The sequence below is a fragment of the Macrotis lagotis genome, chromosome 3 (assembly GCF_037893015.1).
Source record: "Macrotis lagotis isolate mMagLag1 chromosome 3, bilby.v1.9.chrom.fasta, whole genome shotgun sequence".
Classification (NCBI taxonomy): domain Eukaryota; kingdom Metazoa; phylum Chordata; class Mammalia; order Peramelemorphia; family Peramelidae; genus Macrotis; species Macrotis lagotis.
In genome coordinates this window covers 116,584,712-116,597,977 of record NC_133660.1, presented here as the reverse complement: position 1 = coordinate 116,597,977, position 13,266 = coordinate 116,584,712, and the positions used below count along the sequence as shown (strand labels likewise).

The window sequence follows — 13,266 nt, the reverse complement described above, 5'->3', positions numbered from 1 at the left end:
GCTAAGAGATATGTCTTTTTTCTTTTTTGCTTTTAAATGAATTTATTATCACAGCAGCATTCATATAACTTTGAAAAATAATATGTGTATGTGTAAGGAAAACTGTCAGTTGAAGGTAGGTTTGCTTCTTTTTAGATTTGCATATTGATTCCCATATACTTCTCAGGGACTTGATGTATACTCAGGAGCCTGCATTTGAGAACTACTGATCTAGTCAAATCTTTGTAGTCGTTTCCTATGAGGTATATTTTTAAGCTTTCTCCCTGTGTGTCTTTCATGTGTCAGGCTCTATATTAAATGCTACAAATGCAGGGTTAAAAATGATATATTTTCTTTCTTTAATATTCTATTGAGGGAGACAACATGTACAAAAATATGTTCATAATTTTGAGGCTGAAGCTCTTAAAGTAAGGGAATCAGGAAGGGCCTTCTGTAGGAAGCCATATTTGAACTGACCTTTTTAGTAAATATGACTTCCAAGCTGCATAGGAGATAGGAGGCAGAGATAGGAGAGAGGCAGAGATAGGAGAGAGAGAGAGTATATTCCAGGGCTGAGGGTAAGGTTAAGGAAGGCGAGAGGAGCATACAGCCCCTGTAGAGGGAGAGGGGTAGAGATGGGAAAGTGTTTATCCTGTAAAGAACTGAAAAAGGGCTAGTTGGACTAAACAATAGAGTATGTGATAGGGAGAAATAAATAACCATGCTGGAAAGGCAGTTTGGAACTAGACTGTAAAAGGCTTTAAATGTGCAACAGAGAAATTTGTATTTTATTTGAGAGGTGATAACAGATCACTGGAGTTTATTGATCAGGAGGGTACCATGATTAGATCAGTATTTTAGGAATATTCTTGGTCAGTTGTATCCTTTGTAGATTAGCTATTTTATCTCAGATCTTCTATTTTATTTCATTTTATTTTATTTTTTTAGGTTTTTGCAAGGCAAATGGGGTTAAGTGGCTTGCCCAAGGCCACACAGCTAGGTAATTATTAAGGGTCTGAGACCAGATTTGAACCCAGGTACTCCTGACTCCAAGGCCGGTGCTTTATCCACTATGCCACCTAGCCGCCCCTAGATCTTCTATTTTAAAGAAAATGTCCAGGCCAGTGATGTCTTCATTCCTCTCCAGGCTACACTCCTGATGACTCTCTGGACTTTTTCTTCCATGACACCAAAGCTTCTTCACCCTGCAAGTTTACTTAGTCCCTGAATTTCTCACCTTGAAAGTACCCTATATCCTGGTGGCTTCTTTCTCTGATTGGCTGGATTCTCTCAGAAGCTCCATTTTAAGGAGGACCTAGACTAGCTATGTCTTTCTTTCTGGCCATATTCTTGACTTTCTCTACCATAGTCCCAGAGGGGTACCTTCTCTTCTCCATCCTCTTCAGCATTCATTTTACCTTGTCTTCCCCTATTACAATGTAAGCTCCTTGAGGACAGAGATTATCATTCTTTTTATTTGTCTTTGTATTCCTAGGACTCTTCTTGGTGCCAAACATATCAAAGGCTTTTTATAAATCTGTCATATCTTGACTTAAAAAACAGATTTGAGAGGGGAGAAACTTGACACAGAGAGACTAATTAGGAATGGTCCAGGAGAAATGAGGTGAAAATCTTAATTAGAGTTGAAGCAGTTCAAGGGCAAAAAAAGGAATGAATGAGAGAGACTTTGTGGAAGTAGAATCAATAGAATCTGGGGACTGAAGTTGGAGTGAGGAAGGATAAGGGGTCAGGGTTGACTCTGACATTGTGAATCTAAGGAAATGGAAAGAGGTGAGTTTGAGGGGAGAGATTAATGAGTTTTTCTCTTGGAAATGTTGACTTTGAAATGTCCAATTTGAAATGTATGGTGTTCTATTTAATACTTCTGGATAATGTTGTCCTAGGTTATGTTGGTAATGCTCTATTTTGGATAACAAGTGCTATTTTGAACTTGGTGAATTTGAGATGTCTATGAAATATCCAGTTAAAAATGTATGATAGAGGGGCGGCTAGGTGGCGCAGTGGATAAAGCACTGGCCCTGGGGTCAGGAGTACCTGGGTTCAAATCCAGTCTCAGACACTTAATAATTACCTAGCTGTGTGGCCTTGGGTAAACCACTTAACACCATTTGTGTTGCAAAAACCTAAAAAAAATGTATGATAGTCTTTTCTGTTATACAACAATAGCTAAGAAATGCGACTAGGGCTGGATGCCTAGATCTAGTTTATATGTATAGAAATGATCATTGAACCTATGGGAGTTGATAAGGTCATCCCTCAGGAGAGTTTAGAAACAGAAGAGCTTTGGAATATACTTATTGTTAGTGGATATGACATGAAGATCTAATAAAGAGGCTTGAAAAGGAAGCAGTCAGGTAGAAGGAGAAGCAAGAATGAGCAATGTCACAGAAACCCACAGAGAAAAGTAATATTCAGGCATCAGTGTCAAATGCAGTTAAGAGATCAAGAAAGTGGTGGTTGAAAAGGGACCATTGAACACAAATGCACTGTTGTTCTCATCGTAAACTGATTCACCCATTCTGGAGAGCAATTTAAACTATGCCCAAAGAAGAATCAAATTGTGCATACCCTTTGATCTAGAAATACCATTACAAGGGAGGGAAACCTCATATTGGTCTGACAGTGCTAAGGCAACTACAAATGGGGACTTAAAATTAATAAATCTAGGGATTTAGGGGTGATTTAATTAAATGTTTGCTCAAATATAGCCCAAGAATCATGTTATAAATATCCCAATGACCTTTGACAGATAAAAGATTCCTCATCTTGCATTACTAAGTCTGTATTCTAAAGAGTTTTTTTTTTAAAGAGCACAATGGAGTTATTTATACAAAAATATTTATAGTAGCTCTTTTTTATAGTGGCAAAGAATTAGAAATTGAGGGGATGCCCATCCAGTGGGGAATGACTGCTCTAGTTGTGGTCAATGATTGTAATGGAATATGACTGTGCAACAAGAAATGATTAGCAGTTTGATTTCAGAAAAACCTGGAAAGACTTACCCAAACTGATATGAAGTATAAAGAAAAGAACCAGGGAAATTGTGCACAATAACAGCAATAGTTTATGATAAGCAACTGAATAACTTAGCTATTCTCAGCAATACAATGATCCAAGATAATTCCAAAGGGCTCATGATGAAAAATGCTATCCACCCTCAGAGAAAGAACTGATGAAGTCTTAATGTATTTTGAAGTATGCTATTTTTCATTTTATATTTGTGTGCCTTTTTCATTTGAGTCTGTGTCTTCTTTCATGACATGATTAAGATGGTAATAGGTGTTGTACAATTGCATATATATATGTATATATATAACCTATATCAAATTGGAGGAGGTGAAGGAAGAATAAAGAAGATTTGGAACTCAAATTTTGTTTAAAAAGAATGTTAAAAATTATCTTTACTGGGGAAAAATACAATATCATTCAAAAGTAAAAAGACCATTGGATTTGGCAGTTAAGAGATTATTATAGAGAGAGTGGTTCCATTTGAATGATGAGGGTTGGAACCACCAGATTCCAAAGGGTTAAGACATGAGCTTATATAGACAAGTAAATACACAGAAATTTTCATTTGGGGTAGATTACTGATAACTGAGTTTTACTTGGGGTTATGATCAGGAAAAGCCTTTTGTAGGATATGGTAGCTTAATTGAGTCTTGATGGAAGCTAAGGGATTCTATAAGGTTAAAGCAATAAGAGAGTGGATTCTAGGCACAGGCAAGCAATGAAATGTTATTCATAGGGAACAGTAAGCATGCCCCTTTGACTAGGGAGTAGAGAATGTGGAGGGGAAATTGAAATAATTTTATGAAGTTAGACTGGAGCCAGGTCTTTAGATGTTTGTTCTAGAAGCAATAGAGAGCTGCTGAAGATTCTTGAAGAAGAGAGTGATATGGTCATTCTATAGAAAGATTATTTTGTCTGTTGTACAGAGGATAATGGAATGAAGACAGAAGACAGGAAGCTGAAAGACTAATTTATGGACTAGTGTAATAGATGTAATTTGGAAGAAAATTATGGTTTTTTTTATTAAAGAATAATGAGTTCTGTTTTGGACATGTTGAATTTGAGATGCCTATAAGGCATCTAATTTAGAATGTCTAATAGGCAATTAATTGGTGACTAGAGTTTAGGAATAAGTGAGAATGAGGTGGGATACAATGAAATCATTTGCATGGGGAGAGGAAGAGGAGGAGTTGGCCAGGACATTTTCCCAAAGTTATCTAAGATTTCAGAATTGCTAAAAGCCAATGCTCTTTTTCAGACCTCATCTTTTTTTTTTCCTTTTTAACCTCTTTGTATCATTTAGCAAGAGTGGTGAACCCTGGAGTCACTGAAAATCCAGGGAGATTAGGGAGATTTCTCATTAGTCTTTAAAAAAAACTTTAGAAATAGGTCTTTTGATAAGGATTTTTCCTAATCAACTGAAAAGATGGGAGAGAAATTCTCTTTTTTGAGAATGAGATTTTAGCATTGATTCATATTTCCAGCAATCTATAGGATAGGTTGACATGCTAAAATGTCATCTGCTTTCTCAGAGTCTGCTTGTTGAAATGGCTGAAGATTTTATAGGTGGCAGTGAAGAATTTTCCTGGAGATAGTTTTTTTTTACACAAATCATATGATTTAGATTTGGAAGACTACATACCATGTTCAGCTCTGTCATTTTTCAAATGGGGAACCTGAGTTCGAGAGGTGAATTGACCCAATGTCACACATATATAAGTAGTAGCTAATCCTAGAATTCTCTACCATTGGATCAAATTCTCCTTAGTCTCTAACTCATCCCCAGTTTTATAATAGTACTGTATGATAGCATCCACAGTGGTATAATAATAATAATAATAATAATAATAATAATAATAATAATAATAATGGCACTGGATGATAAGATTGTCAGAAACTATGGGTTCTTGTCTTATCTCTGCATATATGATCTTAGCAGTCCACCTCTCTCTTACACCCTAGATTTATTTTTAAAATGAGGTAGTGGATTGTTGACCTTAAGATTTCTTCTTGCTCGGATATTCCATGAGCAATTCTCTGAGTTCTATATCTAAGTTTAAGTGGTATGTTCATTATAAATGATGCTGATGACAGATAGGGTTACATCATTCTTATTTTGCTCTAATTACCAGACTGCCTTTGGCAGTAAAGAAGTCCAATCTTGACCTAGAATCAGACAATGCTCAGAGGGCTGATACTGATCAACAGATGTAAAATATATGTTAAGGCTGTTCTCTTAAGAGGAAGAATTGTTTAGTAAAAGTCTAACAAGGGGAAGTCAGTATGAATGGAACCTCTGGAGGTGAAAAGCGCAGTAGGTGAACACTTCACTTAGTGAGTTTTCTTTCCTCCCATGATGCTACTTAGCATGAGCAATTCAGGGGATTTAGTATGTGTTGGGTTTAGCAGTGGCTTCGATGAAATGGCCAATCAAGTATATAAATAATTCCCTGCTGATACTCAGGTATGTGTGTTCGTCTATGCATATGCTTAGACACATGCTTGTACACAGCAGGGCTACAGATTGAATAGAGGCTCATCTGCCTGGCAAGGAAAAATGACGAGGGAATTCATCAATCACACACTCAGTTCCCTAACTGGGAAAAGGGATGAGTTAATTCTCGGTTCAGGGTTCTGTTTACATTCAAGTTAATCAGGAAAGATAATCATTTGTTGACTTAAGTGAGTACCTTGTGACCTGAGGATATTGGTCATTATGTAAAAATGTTGGGAGAACTCCTTACTGAAGTGTTCCTGAGACATAAACATGCTTCAGGAATTCAGGTAGTTATCATTTATGATTGGCACTAATGAGGGCAGTGCACTGAGTTCAAACAAATGAATAGAGCAATTAATGGAAGTGCAAAGGGTACCCTATATTAGAAACTTACTCATCATTCTCCCTGATGTGACTGCTCTTTGGCTTTGACTATTAAGTATATTTATCCTAGGCTAACTAGCCTTCTACATAGGTTCAAAACATTTAACTGTATAGATTTCAGTGACTTGGAATGGTAAAACTCTATTGATCAAATTCTAGACTCTTGATCATTTTCTCATGTGCTAATGTACATGTGACTGATTGTAGGAGAAGGAATAGTAAAAGTAGTTTGTAGAAGTATAATGGTGGTGGTGGTGATGGTAGTAATAGAAGTGGTGGTGGTAATGGAGGTGGTGATAGTAGTGGTAATAGTAAAAGTTATGATGATAGTGATGATAGAAGCTGGTAGTGTAACGTGCGGTACAAACAGAACTGAACTTAGAACTGATAAAGATCTGAGCTCAGCTCTTACCTGACACTTTGGCTGTAGATAAGTCATTTAACCTTCCTGAGAATGTTTTCTTATATTAAAATGGGGATAACAGTAGAGTACTTTGTAAATTTTAAAGTGAAATATGAATGTCTGCTATCATAATCACTGTTTCACTTTTCACCATTTTGGTGGACCTAGGAAGGATAGGGGTGTGTGTGTGTGTGTGTGTGTGTGTGTGTGTGTGTGTGTGTTGTGTGTGTCTGAGAAATTATTCTTTGAGAGGTTCAACATTAACCCAGGGTCTGAGTTTCATATCTAAAGTCATTAGCAATCTGTGTCTGAACTTCTGTCTTTTTTTTTTTTTAGGTTTACAAAGTCAATGATAGGTGTAGCACAGTACTAAATTGGAAGGGAAAAAAAAGTAGCTTGTCCAGGTTGGTAGAGGTCTATCCTTGGAATCAGGAAGGACCTGCCTCTATCTTTTAGTAATTTTCTGACTGTAGGCAAGTCATTTAAGCTTTGCATACCCAAGGAAAATCTTCAATGTTCTTATTGCGAAGGATTGGGAGATCAGCCATGGAAAAAGTTCCCACATCTAGGGAGTGAAAGGTGAAACCTGCAGAGGTGAAATCATAGGTCTGCCTTCCAAAAAAATTTTTTTGAGGAACAATGTAAATTATTTGGAACTTGGTATTTAATAGAAATAGGAGATTTTAGGGGCAGCTAGGTGGTATAGTGGATAGCACTGGCCCTGGAGTCAGGAGTACCTGAATTCAAATCTGACCTCAGACACTTAATAATTACCTAGTTGTGCCCTTGGGCAAGCCACTTAACCCCATTGCCTTGAAAAAAAATCTAAAAAAACAAAAAAAAGAAATGGGAGATTTTAAAAAGAAAATAAATCTTGAGGATATGTTAATCATGATTTAATAAGTAATTAAGATATTTTACTATGTGTTCTATTTTTTGTATAATTACATGTACACACATGGTTATATGGATATATGATAAAACCATAAATGCCTGTTCTTATATGTAGGGGTATAATTTTAGAAGAATGAGGTGATTTCAATATTACTTTTAAAATTTTTTTTAGCTCAGTGTCATCTATAAAAACCTCTACGTATATATTTTTTATTTAATTTTGTGGTTAAGCTACTTTATCTTGCATGCTGATATTTTAGAACACTTACATGAAAGAGTTTCCTCACCCTCTTCCCAACCCCCCCCAATCATCTCCTTTTTGGCAGAACTTTAAAGGTGTCTATCTAAAATACATTTTACCAAAAGAATTGATAAAATAGGAAACTTTTTTTAATTCTATAGAATCTGAAACCTTGGTAGGTCAAGAATCCTCCACAGGATGAAGAAGCAGCAAGATTTAGAAGAAAGCTAGCCTGAAGATATGGGTTCAAGTCCTACCTCTGACATAGACTAGCCAGATGACCCTAGGTAAATCACTTAACCTTTCAGTGCCCCAGGCAAATTTTCCAACACAATAAATTTCAGAACAGGTGCCAATTTCCATTAATGGTGAAAATTTTGTTTCTAGGATTTCTCTGTAACAAATGATATCAAAGCTCATTCACAAAACCCTCAATATTTTGAGGTCAAAGAAGTTGTAGAGACTGTTCAGTCCAACTTATCGTGACAATACCCTTTGGAACAGTATGGTTATATGATACATCAGAATAAGAGAAGAATGGGGGAGCAAAGTTTCCAGATGTTCTGAGAATTAAATCAAGTCTCCTACTGGGCATGGGAGAGATTTCTGCAGTCTTCTGGTTGAGGGTGTGTTATTTGTAAGGAGGATAACTCATTGAGGTGTGCATGATGATGGGAGGTAATACCTGCAGACCACCAGAGAGTTGGCTGCCATCTTGATTCCTCTATTTCCAAAAGGCTTCATCTAAGATGATATATGAAAAACATTTGTCATCATTAAGCACCGTGTGTATTATTATTATGAAGTTATTAACATTCTCATAGGAAAAGGCAGCAATATCTAGCAGATAATCAAATCCCAGTGATTTTTGTAGCACATAGGAAATGGTACATTTCACCTTTTCTAGATTTTTCGGTAACTTAATACTTAGAGTAAATTAGGATCACAAAATAATAGATTAAGAGACTTAGGAAATCAACTAGTCTAACATTTGAATTTTTACATTTGAAGAAACCAAAGTCCAGAAAGTTTTGCCCAAGGTCATACAGGTAGTAAATGCAAGAGCTGGGTTTTAACATGAAATCAGCACTCGCTTTCCTGTGCCAGGCTGCTTCTCTCAGTCATCTGTTCTAATTTCTTAGCATAGGTACAGAATCTATTACAATGCCTCAGATATAGCATTGTGCCAGAAGAGTAGACAAATTAGTCTGTTCCAATTAACTAGACGCTGAGAAGGCAAACTAAAAGATCCAAGACAAAGTCACCAATTAAATCAAAGCCTTGGGCCGACTAAGCATTATTTTGAGTTTGTACTTTAAGAGAATGTGAGCTTAGAATTGGTTTATAGCTGGGTCCTCCAACATTTTTCCCCTTTGGCTAAGGGCCACTGAAAAGGTAAATACATAGCATGCTTCATCTTTGATATTCCCAGGGCCAGAATAATGATAACAAAAATAATAGTGGTGATGATACTGTTGTTGGTGATGATTTTTGTCCTTTGTTCTCAAAGACCATGACATCAGGGGAAGTGGTGCCATGACAATCACATGAATTGGATTTGAGTGATAGGGTGCTGTGCTAAGTTACCAGCCTTATTTTCTCCTCCAGAACCATCTAGATCCAGTGGCCAGATATGAATCAGGACAAATGGAGATGGCCCTGGATGTGAGGCAGTCAGGGCTAAGGTCACACAGCCAGTGTCAAGTGTCTGAAGCTGGATTCAAATGTCTGTCCTTTTGACTCTGAGGCCAGTACTCTGTCCACTGTGCAACCTTGATGATAGGTACAATGGGTAAGACTGCTGGACTTGGAGTCAGAAAGTTCTGAGTTCAGATTCAGCACTAGACATTTATTAATTGTGTTTCTCTAGGCAAATAACTTAATCTTATAGCCTCAGGTTTCTCATCTGTAAAATGAGGATGATAACAATATCTATTTGAGTTGTAACAATCCAAGGAAATAATATTTGCAAGGAATTTTGCTATCTTAAATAATACCTAGCTTTGTTTATTGTAGGGGATTTTTGGCTGTTTGGTTTTGGACTCTACTTTGGACTCTACTTCTATTAAAAGAAAATTTGCTGTTGAACTTTAGTTTAAAATCTTAGAGATTTGCCTGGGAAGCAGAGAACTTAGGTGACTTTCCCCATGGCTCACATAGCCAATATGTGTTAGATGTAAGATTTGATTTCTGATTCCTAAGTTGATGCTCTCTCTTCTATGACTCCTTGCCTCTCTTGCTTGTCTTTTGGTGAAGAAAAGGCAGTCTTAAATAGGACTTCATGAGAAAAAGGGAAAAGGCTGGGGCATGGATGCCTGTTTAGTATATAATTTTGTAGGTTAAAGATTTATCAATTGTGTGTGTGTGTGTGTGTGTGTGTGTGTGTGTGTGTGTGTTTGTGTCTGTGAAAAAAACACTGCCCAGGTCCTCAAAGAATTCATTGCGCTTACCAGATATAAAATAATGTTTTATTATTGTTTTATATCTATATCTATATCTATATCTATATCGATATAGATATAAAATTTTGCAAAACTTAAAATATTATATAAATATGAACTCTGCCAAACCCTGCCCTCCTGAAGCTCATAGCCTATTAGGAGATTGTGATAGATTTAGGGAACAGTGGGCTTTCTATATTTCTATGTTCTACATATATTATATATCTGTGATTATTGACTTATGAATAAGGACATATGTGTATGCTAAACTGTGGGTCAAGATATAGAATTTCCAACATCTTAAACCATTCTTTGTCTTGAGGTCTTTCTGTCTCTGTCTCTTTCTTTGTCTGTCTGTCTGTATCTGTGTGTGTGTGTGTGTCTGTCTGTCTGTCTCTCCCCACAAATATAATGATTTGTATTTTGTTTTGGCACAGGTTGTGAAAATCTTGGAGAAACATGACCCTTTGAAAAGTGCCCAGGCAAAATATGGATCTATTCCTCCAGATGAGGCCAGTGCTGTTCAGAATTATGTAGAACATATGCTTTTCCTACTGATTGAAGAGCAGGCTAAGGATGCTGCGATGGGACCCATTCTGGAGTTTGTGGTCTCAGAGAACATCATGGAGAAGCTATTTCTTTGGAGCTTGAGACGAGAATTCACTGATGATACTAAGATTGAGCAGCTGAAGATGTATGAGATGTTGGTGACCCAGTCCCACCAGCCTCTGTTGCACCATAAGCCCATCTTAAAACCTCTAATGATGTTGTTGAGCTCTTGTTCTGGGACAACCACACCAGCTGTGGAGGGGGAGCTGGTTGTCTTGCTTAATCAGCTCTGTTGCATCCTAGCCAAAGACCCGTCCATTTTGGAACTCTTTTTCCACACTAGTGAGGACCAAGGAGCTGCCAACTTCCTCATATTCTCCCTCCTAATTCCCTTCATTCACCGTGAAGGGACAGTGGGTCAGCAGGCACGGGATGCTCTCCTTTTCATCATGGCTCTCTCAGCTGAGAACAGCATGGTAGCCAACCACATTGTAGAGAACACCTATTTTTGTCCAGTAAGTTTGTTGCATACTCTTATTTCCACACATTCTTCCTCGCTCACTGTTAGTTCTCATTAGTCTTTTCCTTTCCTTTCCTTCTTTTAAATACTTTGTTTTTTGTTTCACATCCAGTGTTGAAGTATGCTGTGCCTTTGGGGAAGACAGTGTTGGAGAGAACAGAAAAAGTTAAATTCACCTGCCATTAGGCTGAGAAATCTTTCCCCAAGCACAGCAACCTGGGAAAAGGAGAGATTTGTATTACCATTTTCCCCCTCTTGACTTTCAGGTTTCATATATATTCCATTAGGAAACAGTTTATAGTTTGTTTCAATGGTGCAAATCATGAAAGATCAATAAAACTTGCACTTTTTTATTCTCTGCTTTTCTGGGGGGAGTTCTCTGCCAGGAGATAATGGTGGATAGTGAGACCTGTACACAGTCAAAATCACAAATTCACACAAGGGCAGAGACATTTTGGTCTTTGTCTTTTCAGTTCCTACATATTCCTGGCATGTGTTAGACCCTAATAAATATTTGTTAATTAGTTGCTTTGGTTGCAAGATGAGGGACCATAATCCATTGGATTTTAGAAGTTATATGGTCCAATTCCCCTCATTTTGCAAAAAGAAATAACATAGACCTAAAGAGAAATGATTCGCCTAAAGTCACACTTTTGCAGCAGAGCTAGGAAGTTGAACCCAGGCTTCTGATTCCAAATCTTTCCATAGCACTGTAATTTTTACAAAAAATAAAAATAAATAAGACTTCAAATTTCTAACATAGGCTAATCAATCAACCAATGGTTAATCAATCAACAAGGATTTATTAAATTGCTACCATGTTCTGGGAACTGAGGCTACAAATATACTAGTAACAGAGTCCCTGTTCCCAAGGAATTTCTTTTTCCTTGGGGACTGGGAAAGGGGTGTCCTGGAAATGTGTATTATGTAAATATAGAATATAATGAAATAAATATACAATGATTAGACAGAGGAGATAACATTTGAGTTGAGTTGAGCTTTAAAGGGATCATGGGGTTCCAGTGGGAAGGAGTTGGCAAGGGAGAACACTTCAGGCATCTGAGGTAGCCTGTGCAAAGACGTGAAAGTAGGAGATGGATGAGATGCAATATCATGTACAGAGTCTGCAAGTATCTGTGCCAGTTTAGTAAGAGAGAAGGGAATGGCAAAAGGAGAAAACAAACTTGCTATGTGCCAGTCACTGTGCTGAGCACTTTACAAATATGATATCATTTGATACATTTAATTTGTAATCAGGATAGAATGATCAGCTGCAGCCAAATTGTGATGATATTTAAATGTCAAGCCCAAATTTGTATATTTTCCCAAAGTAATGGGGAAGTACCAACATTTCATGAATAAGGAAGTTCTGAGGTCACACCTGTATTCTAGGAGGAGACTGGCATAGTTTTTCCCCCCTATGCAGTTTCTCCTCTTGATATATAATGAAACTAGGGGCTGATGGCTAAGTCTAGAGTTGAATAGCTACAGCTCCATCTTCACCTGCTAATGATACTCAAGATACATAGCTTTTTTAGAGAATGTTCCAGAAATCTTCAATAAGCTTCACCTGCTTACACTTCAAGACTTCAAAACTGCAATAAGACTTTGGGGACACTCCATCTACATGGATGTACATGTAACCAGGAACCAATCAACATCCTAGGAACTTTAGCATTAGAGCTCTCTTTGGAATTATGTAGGATGTTGATAATGTAGTGATACTTGGCATGCTAAGAGGATTTTAATTGGGCAGATTCAGAATTTGTCCATTACTTTTGTAGTAGCTGCTTACATTTTTCAGCCACAGTTTTCAGACAGACCCTTATGGACTTCCCTACATTCTTTCCCACAGAAAGTGCATTCTTTCCTTGGCCCTTTGAAGTCTCAAATATGCCATATTTTGCTGGGATCATTTTAAATATAATTATATATATGTAACTGTAGGTGGATGGTTAAATTTGGAAATGGGAAGATAGCACTCCTTGCCACAGGGCACACAAAGTGGATGGAGTAGATTCACTGCTAATTATGAAATGTAATATGATTTGCTCTAAGGTTTAAAATCTATAACCAGCTTCACATAGCCAAATACTTGCTCGTCTGTGCATTTGAAATTGAAGTTGCACCAGACATGGGACACATGCCTATAATCCAGGGCCCAGGAATTTCATGGCCTGTAAAATCATCTGGTCTGGGACTGCCAAGGTTACTGCAGGTCAGATTCGAAATTCAATAAATCTTGGAGCTTTTTAGAATTAATTAAATGTTTGACTGAATATAGCAGGCTAATTTTTAATTTGATAATTTATTATGGCCTTTGAATGA

General features: G+C 37.2%; 1 protein-coding gene across 3 annotated transcripts in view; it reads left to right on the top strand.

Moving 5' to 3' along the window:
- FHIP1A (FHF complex subunit HOOK interacting protein 1A) overlaps positions 1-13,266 on the top strand; it is a 352,578-nt gene that overhangs the window by 206,368 nt on the left and 132,944 nt on the right. For all 3 annotated transcript variants that reach the window (XM_074229136.1, XM_074229135.1, XM_074229137.1), the window contains exon 4: positions 10,307-10,933. In XM_074229136.1, the coding sequence (XP_074085237.1) occupies positions 10,307-10,933 (627 nt within the window). The remainder of the gene's footprint in view (positions 1-10,306; positions 10,934-13,266) is intronic.